Source organism: Bacillus rossius, chromosome 10 (assembly GCF_032445375.1).
Source record: "Bacillus rossius redtenbacheri isolate Brsri chromosome 10, Brsri_v3, whole genome shotgun sequence".
NCBI lineage: Eukaryota > Metazoa > Arthropoda > Insecta > Phasmatodea > Bacillidae > Bacillus > Bacillus rossius.
In genome coordinates, this window is record NC_086337.1 from 49,069,112 (window position 1) to 49,085,307 (window position 16,196).

Sequence of the window (16,196 nt, forward strand, 5' to 3'; positions counted from 1 at the left end):
ATAATTAGTTAGTGTATGTCCACAAAATAATGTCCCGGTTGCAATAACAGTTTAATTTAGACTGTTTAAAACAGATCATATCTCAAATTAAAGGTAAACTAACCTACTTTTTCTTTAAATATTAATAATAATAAGTTATTTCCCATTTTTTACACTTTGTTAACAATATTCACTTAATTAACCAGGAAATTTAGCACTCACGAAAGCAAGCTTGTATGTGAGTGCATTTAGTCGCTTCAAATTACATTTTATTAAATTAAATTTTCAATATGTTCACCTTTAGTTATACGGCACACTTCCGAACCATAGTCTAATTTTTACCACTCTTTGGTTAAGAAGTACGAGTAATGGAAGAAACAGCCTCTTAAATTCGGTGTCTCAACTCTCGAAAATTATTATGTAGCTGCGGAACGTAGACGCGAACTTCTATAAAGCCCTAAAGAAAAAAATCGCAAGGCGTTATGTCAGGTGAACGTGGAGGCCAGCGATAAAGAGCTCTGTCGTCTCGAACATTACGACCAATCCAACGGCCAGGGACGTTCAACCACTCCCGTACAAAGAGATTACAATGGGGAGGGGCTCCATCCTGTTGCCAAATCAAGTTTACATATCCACCCTCTACTACAAAGATGGCGCTGCAAGCGAGACAACAAAGCAGTATTCACGCATGATCTTATCTGAAACGGTTTGAGTTCTTTTTAATTGTGACCTTGACCCGACACTCTAAAACGCTTGCAGTTGATAATATTAAAATTTATAACTGGAAAATTATTTTATGGACAAACTGTATATATTTATTACGTACACTATATTCTAGGTATTATGTACTGTACTTGAATCAATTTTGATTCTCGTCGACAGCTGAGAGACGGATGAAACTCAAAACAAGGGATGCTGTGTCAGGAATCATCACAAAGAAATCATCACAACATTGAGAAAAATATTTCTCACACTTTGAATAACAATAAATTGACACTTACGAGCTGCTGACATTGAGAAAAAAAATGAGAACTATAATGGTCCAGTTTCCGGATTTGTTTGCTTAAATAAAAACTTTATTTAATTATATTAAATTTTAATTTAAAAAGCGTAACATTGTAGGTACAGTTTATTGTCGTTTTAAATATGAGTAAGATTTTTGGGAAATATTATATAAACACAGGCACGCACATATTAGCGGGTAGTTCACAACGAAACAGACAATGTCTGGCAGGTTATTACTTACGAGAAAAAAATGCGTATTTTCCCTAAAGTTACTAATAAGGGACTTACGCTGCATTTCAAAACCAAGTATAAAAACTCATTTACTTTTAGTAATATCGAAAAATAAGCAGAGCATCTGAGAATAATGACTCTCATAAAAGAGATGTGGCACCTGTGAAGGCATGGGGGACGCAGGAGAGGGGAGAGGAGAGAAGAGGAGTCAAATGTTTCCTAACCTAACTAAAACCAAGTGCAGTTTGTTTGGGAAGGGGTCTGGGTTAGGGAAGACTCTAATCATGCTGGGTTGAAGCCATGCAGGAAGGGTAGCATGCATCGTGTGCTTTTTTTTGGGAATTGGCCGGCCATGGCAGCGATTGACGCCATGACTAACTCCCCTATCTTAAACTCCAGAGCAGCGGTTCCCAAAAGGTGTCCCGCGGAACCCTGGGGTTCCGTGAGTCAGGACGAATGCCATGTAAAGCAGGCACAATTATTGTCAATTTACTTTCTTTAAGGAGTTGGGGTTCCGCCAAAAAATAAAAGTCGATGAGGGTTCCCTGGCCGAAAATAAATTTGGAAACGCTGCTCCATACTGTAACTAGTTAAATTGGGCCCAGGTGAAACCCTTGGGCACGTTCATGCAGGGGTTAAATAACCAAGCACCAAGCAGGCAGGTTCAGTACAGGACAAGAAGTTGGGCCCAGGTAAAATCCTTGGCTGGTTCTTGCAGGGGTTAAATAACTGCAAGCAGCAAGCAGACAGGTTCAGTACAGGACAAGAAGTTGGGCCCAGGTAAAATCTTTGGCTGGTTCATGCAGGGGTTAAATAACTGCAAGCACCAAGCAGACAGGTTCAGTACAGGACAAGAAGTTGGGCCCAGGTAAAATCCTTGGCTGGTTCATGCAGGGATTAAATAACAAAGCATCAAGCAGGCAGGTTCAGTACAGGACAAGAAGTTGGGCCCAGGTAAAACCCATGGGCTCGTTCACGCAGGGGTTAAATAACTGCAAGCACCAAGCAGGCAGGTTCGGTACAGGACAAGAAGTTGGGCCCAGGTGAAACCCTTGGGCACGTTCACGCAGGGGTTAAATAACTGCAAGCACCAAGCAGGCAGGTTCAGTACAGGACAAGAAGTTGGGCCCAGGTGAAACCCTTGGGCACGTTCATGCAGGGGTTAAATAACCAAGCACCAAGCAGGCAGGTTCAGTACAGGACAAGAAGTTGGGCCCAGGTAAAATCCTTGGCTGGTTCTTGCAGGGGTTAAATAACTGCAAGCACCAGGCAGGCAGGTTCAGTACAGTACAGGACAAGGAGGATGGTCCGGGTGACAAGAAGGGGGGGGGGAGAGGGAGAGGTGGCACGCACCAGCTCGTTGACGCTCCTGAGGGGCACGCTGCCCTTCCACCAGGTGATGACGGGCGGCGGGCGGGACCCCACGGCCTCGCACTGGATCTCGTAGTTGTTGTCGGCCGACAGGGGCCTGTTGTTGCCCAGCAGTCGAGCCCACAGCGGCCGCACTGCAACCACACACACAGTCCCGTCACAACCAGCTCGCTACCTTGCACCACGTACCCACAGTCCCGTCACAACTAGCTCACCACCTTACACCACGTACCCACAGTCCCGTCACAACCAGCTCACTAACTTGCACCACGTACCCGCAGTACCGTCACAACTAGCTCACTACCTTACACCACGTACCCACAGTCCCGTCACAACCAGCTCACCATCTTACACCACGTACCCGCAGTCCCGTCACAACTAGCTCACCACCTTACACCACGTACCCGCAGTCCCGTCACAACTAGCTCACTACCTTACACCACGTACCCACAGTCCCGTCACAACCAGCTCACTACCTTACACCACGTACCCGCAGTCCCGTCACAACTAGCTCACCACCTTACACCACGTACCCGCAGTCCCGTCACAACTAGCTCACTACCTTACACCACGTACCCACAGTCCCGTCACAACCAGCTCACCACCTTACACCACGTACCCGCAGTCCCGTCACAACTAGCTTACTACCTTACACCACGCGTCAAGTGAAACCTCTTTGCTGAAGAGGGCTGCAGTTTTCGAGCGTGACGGTAATAGTTAGGTTCGTGGAGGTGGAACCCGATGAGGAAGAGGCAGAGGGGAGAGGTAGAAATGACGCAGCATAATTGCACACATATACTTGCACACGCACACTTGCACACTTACGTACTTGTGCAAAAGCATAATTTAGCGATCGCGTACTTGTTTGCTTGTGTATATATAATATGCGCCTTCAGCCAAAGAGAATTGTGTTTCCTTTAGCATTGTGTGAGCAGATTAAGTCATTGATACACCACATTAACCGTTAAAAGAGCGTGCTAAAACCATGTGTGTAGATCCAGGGGGGTAGGAGGGCGGGTGCATCTTCCCCTAGAATTATAAAGCCCCACAATGAGGGGCCCCGCTTACGCTATGCAAAATCATGATTGTGAAACGGGGGTTGACAAACGTAAACGTCAAATATATTTATTTATGGAAAATATTTTTTGTATATTTTTTTAATTTTCTGGTTATTGCATGCGTGTAGACCAAAATACAACATACGAGAACCTTCGGAATGGAGAGATAAACATATGAAAAACTAAAGAAGGAAAATTACCAATTTCATCACGGGCCACTAAACGAGATAATGCGCATATATATTTTTTTATAAATACATTAATCAATATACGGCGTCTTGTTGCTGTTAAGAAACAGTAGTATATATTTTGAAAACACCAAAGCTTCAGAAAATAATAGTAAACTTTTTATAATACAAAATAAATTCGCGGAAGCTGAATATCGAACTACGTGAAGGTTTTTTTTTCCTCCCTTAAACGAGATTTTATTAAAAACTTTTTTACCGCCATTGAACCACGAGTTTGTTTTAAACGCGTTTATTCAAGAAATTTTTAAAGTGAAACAATCGAGGTTTGTGTTGGACCTGTTGGGGGAATGGAAAGTTTTCTACGAATAGAAAGAGTTTCGAGGAAGGAAAATATAAATAAATAAAATCGCGAAATTCTCTGGCACAGCGTTGGATAATATCAAGTTGAAGCTTGGGCCTGGGTAATTAAACAAAAAAAAATGAAACTGTAATAATCATGCAAATTTACAGATATTTATAAATTTTTACATTTACATGAAATCAAAAAATGCTTGCAGTAATACTGGTTTTGGATTCTTGCCGGTAAATTTAATTGGTGGTGTGTTATCCCAGTTCCTACATCAGTTTGAGTTATTTATAAACAGTTCCCTGAATAGCTTTCCCGCACATTAATAAGCACAATAAAACAAAATGAAATAAATTCATTGAATATTCTATTATATTTTCCGTATTTTAAAATTGTTATGCTTGAATAAAACACCAATGAAAATTTTAAGTTACGCGCCAAGGATTTTTTTTTAAATACCACCAATTGTGTTAAAATTTATTAACCAGTTAATAATATAATATATAATGTTTTTTTTTTTGTGAGATTTGGTTCGAGCTGTCAACCACAGATGGCAGCACCGCGGTTACACATTTTCCCTTCAGCTTCACCCAAAGAAATTACTCACACGTTATGCCGTATACCTAGGGACATCTGTATTTCGCGATTTAATTTCATGTCAAGGTATTTCACTAAACACTGTAGCTTTTTCTAATAAGAGTCATGGCAAATTGTGAGGGTGCATCAGTACGGTGACCACATTCTCATTGGCCCCGTCAAGAGCGGGACGAAAACCTCTCACCGACCTCAGCCAATAACCACAGGAGAAAAGCTACAGTATTTTGTGAAATACCTTGACACGAAATGTACTCGCGAAATACAGGTGTCCCTACGTATACCGAGAGCTAATATGTTACACGTAAAAAATAAATAAAAGATTCTGCGCGCCCATTGGCGATCCTCGTTCGCCTAAGCCCCTCCCCTCACGCGCCGATCCACAGGTCGTCCGACGCCCCGGGGAGGAAGTCATGGCGTAATGGCGTAAAGCCCTGGTGAGAACCCGGAGACGAGAGGCTGATCAGGTGATAGATCTGTACCTTGGGTTGGGTGGCGGATGGACTGTAGATCCAAGCACCCTAAGAAAACACCTCTCTTCCTCGACAGGTTCTTAATGGCAGTCCCGGGCTAACCCCGTAAATTAAAGATAGAGAGAGAGAGAGAGAGAGAGAGAAAAAAGCCATATTTCTTTTCTCTTTCGCGACCCGCCCCATCCCCACTCCCCACATTTTCTCCCCTGTCCCCCCTTCCCTCTTCAAGGGTTCAAGCGCACACCTGCGCTAACTGACCGGACAGGGCGTAAAACCTTTTTATCGGCGCGCGTGACACGGGGCTGGCCGGGGAACCAATAAAGTCGTCGGGACACGTCTTTACGTCGGCCCGCGGGCTCCAATCAGCGGCTCTGTGCTCGCGCGCGGCGGTGCCGGTGAAATACGGAACGGCTCGAGACAGGCATTTTCCCCCTTGCGTCCCGCCACCAAATCCACCACTTCGGGCAGTTTTACGAGCGGGACTGGTCGTTCTAAGGCGGATGGGTCCCGCCTCTTCAATTTTATGTGCTTTCATGTTCATTTACATAATCAAGTTTATCACCTATAGCAGATACCGAAAGAAAAAAAAAAATTCGCAGGTTCGTCTCGCGAAGTGCTAAAAAAATTCAAATAATTATACCTTTGTTCTGCTTCTGTAAATTGATTCACTATTCATCTCGAGGACTCTTAGCCAATTAGAAACCTTCGAGTTGATAAAGTCTCGAATCACGAGCTAGCCTGCTGAGACGCCTCACAAGTCAGCAGCCAATGATCAGGCGACTTTTTACCCACTTTACCACCTCTTTCCACCCCTTTAGGGAAGTAAATTAAAAAAAAAATCCCTCGTTAGTGCGCCGCTAGGGTATTCAGGGAATATTTCCTCCAAATTTCAGATATCCAGGTCCACCGGTTTAGGCTGTGCGTTGTCAGTCGGTCTGTGATAGAGTTTTATTAAGTAGATCTTTGTTTCTTTAAAGACTAATATCTGACCATGGAGTTAGGAATTGCCAGAAGACAGCATACTGTGACGTAGTTGAAGACACTTTTTAACCTCGCCATCACCATATTGTTCCACCCAAAACATTGCGGAAATGGTGCTCGATAACGTCGTATGATGTTAAGTAAGGATGAATCATAATCTATGTCGTTAAAAACAGCCATTCTCATAGAAATAGTAACTTGAAACTGATTCCACAATGGAAACAATACACTTCAGCCGATGTTTTGGGCGTCCAACCAACATGGCGTAACAATTAGCTGAAGAAGATAAACGGCTTACCACACATTTACCACGTAATCAAGCATGCGTGGCCACCCTCTGTTTTTGACGATGTTGATTTTGTATTTTGACAATCTCAGTAACTTATCTATACAATTACAAGTATTATACCGTGCCTCACCCGGGACTCAAACCCAGAACCCCTCACCCTGAAAGCCGGCGTGTATCCTACTGCGTTTCGAAGTTCGGCTTCTTTGTCCCAGGGTTACAGAGAGTATCGATGCTTTTTCCATGTTAATTGTCGCAAAATGAATATATATGTATATATATACACACACTCTCTTTTAGATCAAATATTGAAAACAAATTACATGTGCGTGACACAAGCTAAAATGAAGCTGAAGGAAAATCAAGACGAAATGTGTAAGTAGGTACTCATTATTACAAAAGTGTGATTATTGCGTCTCCAACATCTAAGACGGCGTTCTACCCGGGTTATAGTTTATTTACTTATTTAATTTAATTTACTCTAACCAGTCAGAGAGCATTGACACTAGAAGAAAATACGCGAAGATTAAATAAAATGAGTTATCCGAAAAACTACTGCTTTGCTTCAAGCTGTAAAATAAACCCTATTGATAACATAATTTTTTTAAGTTGTGCAGGCTTTTTATCGAAACGAATACAATTTCAGATCGAATACAACTCTGGGCCCCTAGTGATTCAACAAGGAAAGTGACCCGTCGCAGCTAATCAATGTCAGTTTCAGGCATCAATAGGAAAAAAATTTCAATAATAATTTACAATTCATTTTAGAGCCTGAAAACTGAAGCTCATTTAATATATCACACTTTTATTTTTTGTATATATAGTTGTTCTCATAATTATTTAATCTACGGCAGGCAAAACTTTCCTGGGACAAATAATAATTACCTCGAATTTGAGATATCTCCTCGACTCTTAATGAGTTTTGAAAGTTTTTGTATAACTGGTGTTTATTTTTACATTTTTAATTTTGTTCACAAAAAAATGGGTAAAAATGTGTTCATTACTTTAAATACTTTCCAGTAAATTAAAAGGTTCTTCCTTCCAACAACGGATTTAAACTTTCCCCAGAGCAATTTGACGACGGATTAAACAAGGAGGCCTTTTTTAATGAAACCCGAGAGAGCAAACAATAACTTCTCTGAAACAAATTTCCTCGAATAAAATTTCTTCTGCGGATAACATGTCCTGTCGAATCGAAGCAATTTATTTCTGGCAGAAATCAGTCCTACAACTCGACGCAGCCAATAGCATTATTTCCTAATTAGGATTATTATTGTTTCACTTGTTTCTTGTTGCGTCTCTGATTTGGACGTACTTTTTTTCTCTCGAGATAACACTGTTTTTATTTCTCTTGCAGAGTTTCACAGTAACACTCATCGTTAGGGACAGGAAAAATTCGCGGGTTCAATGACCTCTAGGATGAACTCCATAGTTCTTAGTACACTCGGTCAAATGCCACCCACTCATTGGCTCCTGTCTTGTGAGACGTCCCAACGTAGCAGCCTGTGATTCGTATAAAGCTTTGGTCGGGCGTTTCTCATTGGCCCAGAGTCATCCAGGTGAGTTGTGAGCCAATAGCAGAGGCAGCACTGAGGTATAACTATTTGTATTTTAGCCTATCGCGAAATGAATTCGCGAATTTTTCCGGTCTCTACTGATCGTTCACTAAACCGCACCTACCAGCCAGCAAAATAAACTCACTATATATATATATGTTTAATTATGTTGATGTTTGACCACTCAAAATGTGTACAAGTTTAACCGTGTAAACCATAAAAATAAAATAATGACAATGAACGGCACACACACCCTTAAGGGCAACGGAACCTCCGAGGAAATAGTTGGCTCGGAACCACTTAGTAACGACTCGGGCTGTTGGTGTCAAACACATGACCCCCAATATGTGAACGCAACGTGCCAGTGAACACAGCCACCGTCGACATAAAACTCTTCGTATTTACAATATATGTTATCTATTTAATGTTTGGTTCTGCCACACAGATGTTTCACTATCTGTAAAAGGAGTCAAAGGAAAAAAAATATGGTTTTACCATTAGTTTATAAGTTACAAAAAGTTTATTTCCACTCCTGGCAGACTTTTACCACGGCAATATATAATTTCACGTGACGTTGAAAAAAAAAACAGAGCTCTTTGAAACTTTTCAAATTAAACTGCATATTACTGGCGAAATAGGAAGCCATACACAGACTTTGTACATCTCACTTAAAACAACTCATAACATTTTAGTTTCCAGGATTCACAAAAAAAAAAAAAAAAAAAAAAAACCCTTTACGCCAAGCAAAAAAAAATTTCCTCAGTAATGCATTAAAATAATGATTTTTTTTGTCAAGTTGGCGCGGCACTCTCTGATGTATTCCAGACGCCCCAATGAAATGTAAAAGAGTTTCCGGAAACTTCCAGCCAAGGTCATGTCATGATTTCGAATCACGGATCAAACGGAAAGGTTTTCCCTCGTCAATGTTTTACACGTTACACTAAAATGGGTGCAATATATTTTTTTTCTAAAGGAAATAAAATCATAAAATTATGATCTCTGACAGCACAGATATTTTGATGACCTAATTGAAGTATTTAATCATTGATTGTGTATAAAACATTTCTTCTGTTGCTCAGTCAACATAATATCTAGAAAAAAATATTTTATTCACATTATTCTGTTAAATATATGCATTCATCCACCCAGATTACTGGACCATTTTTTTCTCACAAAATGTAAACATTGAGGCCGATATATGACCATCACCGATTATATATTCATGAATGGATACAAGCCGTGACGGACGCAACAGACGAAAATGCGTGTCATTTTCAATGCAACGCCATCTATTAACGAAGTTCTAAACTAAACTGTTATCTGCGCCGTTAGTTCGCTAGTCGCTGTGAGCTCTGCCAAGCGGACGGGTTTCACCAAGGAGGACAGAAAGTTGCCAGACCTCTATATGACTGTGTGGCGGACAATTCTCCCAGCCCTGTGTGCATGATACAGGCACCGTCTGCGAGTACTGCGTTATGCAACCCGCAGCACCGTACTGTTCAGCTCGCAGCCTAATGCTACGAATCCAGGGGTTTTGCCAAAACCAAACAAATATGTTACAAACAATCTGAAAAGAAAGCGAGTTAAAATTGCATTGCTATTTAGTTCTGAGATATGTTCAAAGTTTCAAGTCTCTTGTTCATTGAGAAGTTATTTTAAAACCGATTGATAAATCTGTACCGAACAGATACAGACAGACGAAAGTGAGTTAGTAAAAACGTTTTAAAAAACACAATTTTACAATAAATGTGTTCCTTGGTGCTTTTTATGTCAAAGCCGTTCATATAGGGTAGAAAGGCTAGGGGTTTTCGAGTGTTTAAGATTTTATAAAATACAAATTATTTATAAATTTGTACATTTAGATGAAAAAAACTGCAGCACTATCAAATTGTGTTCGCAGTAATACTGGGTTCGGAATTTTTCCCCGGACATTTATTCTTAGTGTTGTCCAAATACCTCCAATACTTAAATAAGCAATTAGACGTCAAGTAGTTCAATTAACATTATAAACATAATACTTTTGATTTGAACCTCCCGTCCGAGTTTTTTTTAAACATATTTCTCCGCTAGTAGTTACGGGCCCAACCAATAGATAGCGCCACATTTCATGGATTCGGTTTCCACTGTAAGAGTCGCACTTCTGTATCTCCCTCCTTGTTCTATGATCCCGGTGACTGACGAGACTCGTCGAGACTTTGACAAGGAGGGGGGGGGGGGAGTGAAGAGTTCGACGGAAGTGGGTGGAAACAGCACTAGGAGAGGGGGTGGGGGAGGAAAGAAGAGGTCGCTTCTGTGAACCCACAAAACCTCTCTCCAGCAGGGTCGTGCCCTAGGGCCGTACGCAGATTCCCGAAACTTGCAAAACACGCCCACGGAAACAAAAGGACGTGGGAGAGAGATATAGAGAGAGCGAGCGAGTGAGAGAGAGAGCGAGCGAGTGAGAGAGAGAGAGAGAGAGAGAGATAGAAAGTTTTCGGCAGGCCAGGAAGTCGCCGGGATTAAATTTTTCCACGGAGAGGAAGCAAGGAAATGAAAAGGAGAAACTGATCGCAAAGGACTCGAGGTAAAACAAAAAAAATAAAAAAATAAAGGGGATGGGGAGGTAAACTGGAGATACGTATTTCTCCTCTAGGTTTTTTTTTAAAGAGAGACAGGCGATATATTTTTTCCAGGAATTACGCCTCTTGATACTTACGTTCGCGTTCAAAATATTTTCATGTCAACGAAAAGTTGAAGACAAATATTTTGGAAGGTATTCAATTCTTCAGTCCACAAGTAGACCCACAATGTGGCTAAGATGTAATTTCGAAAGTATAAGAGATTAAAATGCATTATTATTTAAAAAACTGTTTGCCTTTCGTAAGTTATGTATATTAATAATCATCAACGTAGGCTATTGACAACCAACAAGTATCTGTTTTCTCGTTTCCACGTATGTAATTCAATAATACAAGTAATTCATACCCTGGGAATTGTTCTGGACGGTACAGGTGGGTCAAATTACAACCTATTGCAAATTTTTTGCAATTATTAAGCAAACGCTCAAATGTTTGGAAGTATAGCGTTTCATTATACAGTACAAAAAATTACTTATAACTATTGCGTGATAATGCCCGATCAATGGAACATTTAAAACTGCCGAGTTCAACCCTGTCACTACCACTAACGAAGAGGTCTTCCACAAGGCAATGCGATGAACTAACTCACAGTTCATCGACAAGGTCGCCGTTTGAAGAAAGCCAATCAACACTCTCGCCTTCAATGACGTCACGCCGAGCCAATAGGATAGGCAGTGCCAAAACAACTTCCGCGCGAATGCTCATGAGTCTGAAGAAAAAAAAAATACGCGCGACAATAGGATGCTAGCAAAGCTGCTCAAATGTCCTACAACACTTGGCTACATTTGAACCTAATAAATTTTCAAACTAAATTTTACAAAGAATAGTTTCAACCTATTTAAATACAAACATGACTTCAACTTTAAAACTTAATTCACAAACTCTTAAATCATTTAAAGGGGTTAAGTTTGTCACCTAAAGAGCCAATAAATTATTTTATGTAATAATTTATGTGCTTCGTCAGAGTTTTTTTGCAAGTTATGTTTTGAGAGAGATATTTAAATTATCAATAACCCAGCCTTAATAACAAGATATACCATATAACTCCTTCATAGCATTCCTACGACTTATAGAAACGCAAACAGTGAACAATATATTTGAAGCAAAATTTCAGGTAAAATATTCTATAACAATTGCTGAAAAATAATTTTCTTTCGGTTCAGTAGTTTAATATGAAAATCGCGAAAAATGCAAACAAATATAAAAATAATGCGGGGAAAAAAATCAAATTTGGAACGCATGCAAAAAAATCCTTATCATTTCGATTAAATAATTGGTTGTTCTAAACTACAGCCATAATGGAAAATAAACTACAAAAAGTTACTTTTATTTGGATTTTTTGTTACGTATTTTGATCTAATGGCTGTACTGGTTTTTTTTCAAGGTTCATTAAAACTGAAAGTCTAAATACGAATTTAGCACTTGAAGGCCTGTAAGTAATACAGCTAGCTGCAGTGGTGAATTTTTCGGGATGATGCATGCATACTCTTAAGGAATGCAAGGCGCGGTTAAGTAGGCTGTTGACTGGCTCATCTCGCTTTGAAGACACGCGCGTTTATGTCTGCCCCATTCTTCCTCTCCCTCTCTCCCTTCTTCCTTCTCTCAGCGGTCTCCACGCCTCTCTGTCCGGGACAGACCACTGACGGGAGCAAACCCCGTTAACGGAGCGAGCAGCTTTATGGGGATTTTTTTTTTTCGGAAGCCAAACTCTTTATGGCGGGCACTTATGAAGAGACAACTTGGGCCGGTTTACGGCCTTGCACGGAGGTTGTAATTCTTATGCGAGTTTACGAAATTTTTTCAGAAGAGGGTTGCTAAGGCGAGGGAAAAGTTTTTTTAAGGTCCATACAGCAATAACACTCCCCCACTCCGAAGGGGGTAATTCTTCGAGACTCGAGATATTAGCTTCTCACTCCTAGAGGCCTACTTTGCTCGGTTTATAGGGAAGGGAGAAACGAGCTCACGTCATGAAATTTGAGCGCACAGCTCATGCAAACTGTTCACTTCTAAATATACAGCTCTTCTTTACAACAGTGCAACATGACTGATGCAAAATGTTTAAGTTATGGGCAGATGAAGAGAGAGGGGCGCCAAAATGTGGCACGAAGTTATAGTCAACCATGGTTATGTTAATTATACCATTACTAAAAAATTAAAATTAAAGACAAATGTGAATTACGTTTCAGATAAATATAAATTTCAAGCAAACTATTACTTATAAATTGCAGTTTCACTGCATGATGTTTCAACTAACAGTTTAACCTTTCGTTATGGCTTGCTTTATAATATAATCTAAAGAAAAGTACGCGATAAATTACGAACTTATTGCATAAATATTTATTAGTTTAAGAGGAGAAGAGTGAACATGTTAGGCGTATTGACTGAAGCAAAATAAAGGTATGGTATGTATGTGCTAATTGTGCTACGGCTGTTAACAATTTTTCCTGAAATATATTTTTGGAATGCCAAGATTTGTGAGTCTTGAGTACTTATAGAAATACGTAATATTGTAACTATCGAGCTAATTAATCTATCTGTTAATAACGAGCTTAAAACTAATTTACTGAATAGGTATACTTATACTACTTATCTGTGCCCGTGACTTCTTTCGAGTGAAATAATAATTAGTTGTTAGTTCATAAACTATCGTCAAATATACTTGGCAAGTTAGGTCAACAGTGAAAATTATCAGTACTAAAGAGTCACATGAATGTTTAAAGAGCTTCTCTATGCACGTTTAACTAAACTGAGACAATCTCAAACCACATCATAAACATATAAGTATCACAAGAATTTTTAAAGCAATAAATTATCTGTAATAATGACAAATCGAAATTTTTTTTTTAAAGAAGTCTGAAAAAGTCATACGTTTTATTGTGAAAAGTTTTGAACGCCAAAACCAAAATAAAACAAAGTTTGTTGTTATTAAGTACAATCTATTTTCAGTTGAAAAAATAAAAAAAATGCATAAACAGACTGTGTTTTAGTTTAATTTTGAGCAGTTTCTTAATATTGTTCTTGAAAGCTGGAATAAAATCACAATATTGATCCGAAATAGTGCAAATGCTCCAGATAAAAAAAGTGTAAATCTATTACAACTGCACCATTTGAGTCTATGTATGAATTTCGAACAGTTTATTTCCTTTGATTTAAGTTCGCTAATATACGTGTGATTACCGATGATTTTTCTGAGGATTCCTCCACCTTGAACTCAAATTCCGAAGCAATTACACTTATTAAACAGTCAACTACAGCCCGGTATGAGAAATAAGTTAATTACTGTGAATTCATTGATTTAATTCGCTGATCCAGGCAGGTCTATCGATGAGGGTGGAGGGGCAGCTAAGGGAATGAAGGGGTATACGAAATCTCTAGGAATCAGTTGAGTATCACTTATACAGGCGTGGTCACGGTAACTCTTAGATTTGTACTGTTTGGCGCGATAACGTCTTATAAATCGATGAACGCCGGCTGCACGCACGAAAAATTGTCACGTTCCGCCTGAGCCGAGCGTGCAAGAACCGGCCAACCACCGTGCGAGAAAAATCTTCTGTAATATCAAACAGGTTTAAGGCGGGCTTTTCAACTTATTGTTCGTGATTATATTTAAACAAATTATTTAAATTAAATTTGCAAAAAACTGTAAATAATATCTGAAAATTAAAAAGTATGCAATTTGTCATCAATGTTTTCTTATGACATTATCGCTTAAAATTATCATCCGTAAACCGACTTTACAGACAACCCCCCTTTTTTTAATTGCGCGGTTTCAAAAATTGTATATTAGGTAATTTGGCTTCTCTCGGCGGTCCTAGATTCGCGAGTGCACACTGTAATTTATTTTTTTTGCAAATGGAACAGAAATATTCATGTAAAAGTACAGATATTTGAAAATTTTTACATTTACATCCAAGAAAAACTGCACCACTACAAAAATAAAAAGGTGTCCAGAGTAATACCGACTTCGGATTCTTACCAAGGTTTGTGCTGTAACAACAGCACCTCCAATAGTTAGTTATTTGGAAACCTTTCCCCGAATGGCTTTCAAGTACTAACTGCGCACATTAATAAACATAATAAAATCAAAATAATTTTTTAATTAATAAATATTCGATTATTCTTTCAATGGGTTTAAAAAAAATTATGCTTGAATGAAGTATCTCGAAAAACGTATTTCATATATGCAAAAAAAATATCTATAGCCATGTGTTGTACAGTATTACAATATCTTTCTGGTATAGTGCTTCAAAACTATTTCTTGGTAAATAGTCTCCGAAGGAATCTTTTTGAAAATGTTCGTCCTGCGTAGAGCTGGCGGCTGTCGTCACGGAGGCTCGGAGCTATGCTCATCCCTTCACCAATCACCTCCTCCACCCTACAACCCCTCGCCCCCCCCCCCCCCCCAAGGAGTCGCGCTCCGCCGCGGCCCCGCGGATGACTGAACTCAAGAACACGGGAACGCCATCACCATCCTCCGATGCCTGTCTGTCAGCTGACAAGGAGGGGGGGGGGGGGGGAGGAGTTCTCTCTGGTCTCGCTTCCCCGCTTCCCCGCTTCCCCGCTTTTCCTTCCCCCCACCCTGCGACATACGTCTGACGTGGAGGGCCTCTAGCGGCTAAGGGTTTCGCCTATCTGGGCACGCACACGCTATGGTGTGCAAAGCTTCAGATTACGGACGATAGTTTAACGTGACAACGTCATAACAAAACATTGATGAAATTATTGCATACTTTTATGAATAAAATTGAATAATTTTTATTGAATTATCACTATTTTGTATGGATACAAAGAAGGAGTGAAATGAAATCTATAATTTAAATTGATAAATTTACTTTTATTTGCACTCATTAATTCAAATATGTTTACTACTTTAACGAGCAGATTAATATTTTAACTATAACTTTTATACATGTTTGCTATTTAACTCCTTCCAATCTGTGTTATTCTGTTAAGGATAGGACGATGATAGGAAAAGTAGGAAACGAATGGGAGTGTTTCAAGTTTAATGTGCCTCGAAAAAGTCAAATCGATGGGTTGTTCCAATCGAGTGGAAGATAGATGCGGCGCAATCGTACAATGAGCGCAAAGGGACACAGCGTAACGGGAAAATGTGCGTTACGGGACACTTTTTCGTGTGTGCAGCCGGCGTTCATCGATTTATTAGACGTTGTCACGTCAAAAAAATAAAAAAGATAATGTACCATGTTTTTATAACGGACTTAAAAAAGTATAAAATAATTTCTCTTATCCTTATGAATAGAGACCTGCAAAATTCGCGGATACATTTCGCGATAGGCTAGAACACCAAATACGTTGTTTGCCTTCTTGCTGCTTCAGTGATTGGGCAACAGTTTATTTGAAGGACTCTGAGCCAAATGAGAAACAATTTACCAAAGAAGTATCGAATACGATCATTCCAGTTAACATGTGTCACGAGTCAGTAGCCAATGAGCAGGTGTAGTTCGTCCGAGTACGCAGATGATGTTGGAGTCCATCCTATAGGTCATTGA

The 16,196-nt window shown here is 39.8% G+C and overlaps 1 protein-coding gene across 1 annotated transcript in view; it reads right to left on the reverse strand.

Annotated features, from left to right (window-relative positions):
• The window catches only part of LOC134536341 (nephrin-like), a 699,671-nt gene that overhangs the window by 85,081 nt on the left and 598,394 nt on the right, over positions 1-16,196 (reverse strand). Inside the window, exon 6 of the mRNA XM_063376094.1 lies at positions 2,569-2,720. Within this exon, the coding sequence (XP_063232164.1) occupies positions 2,569-2,720 (152 nt within the window). The remainder of the gene's footprint in view (positions 1-2,568; positions 2,721-16,196) is intronic.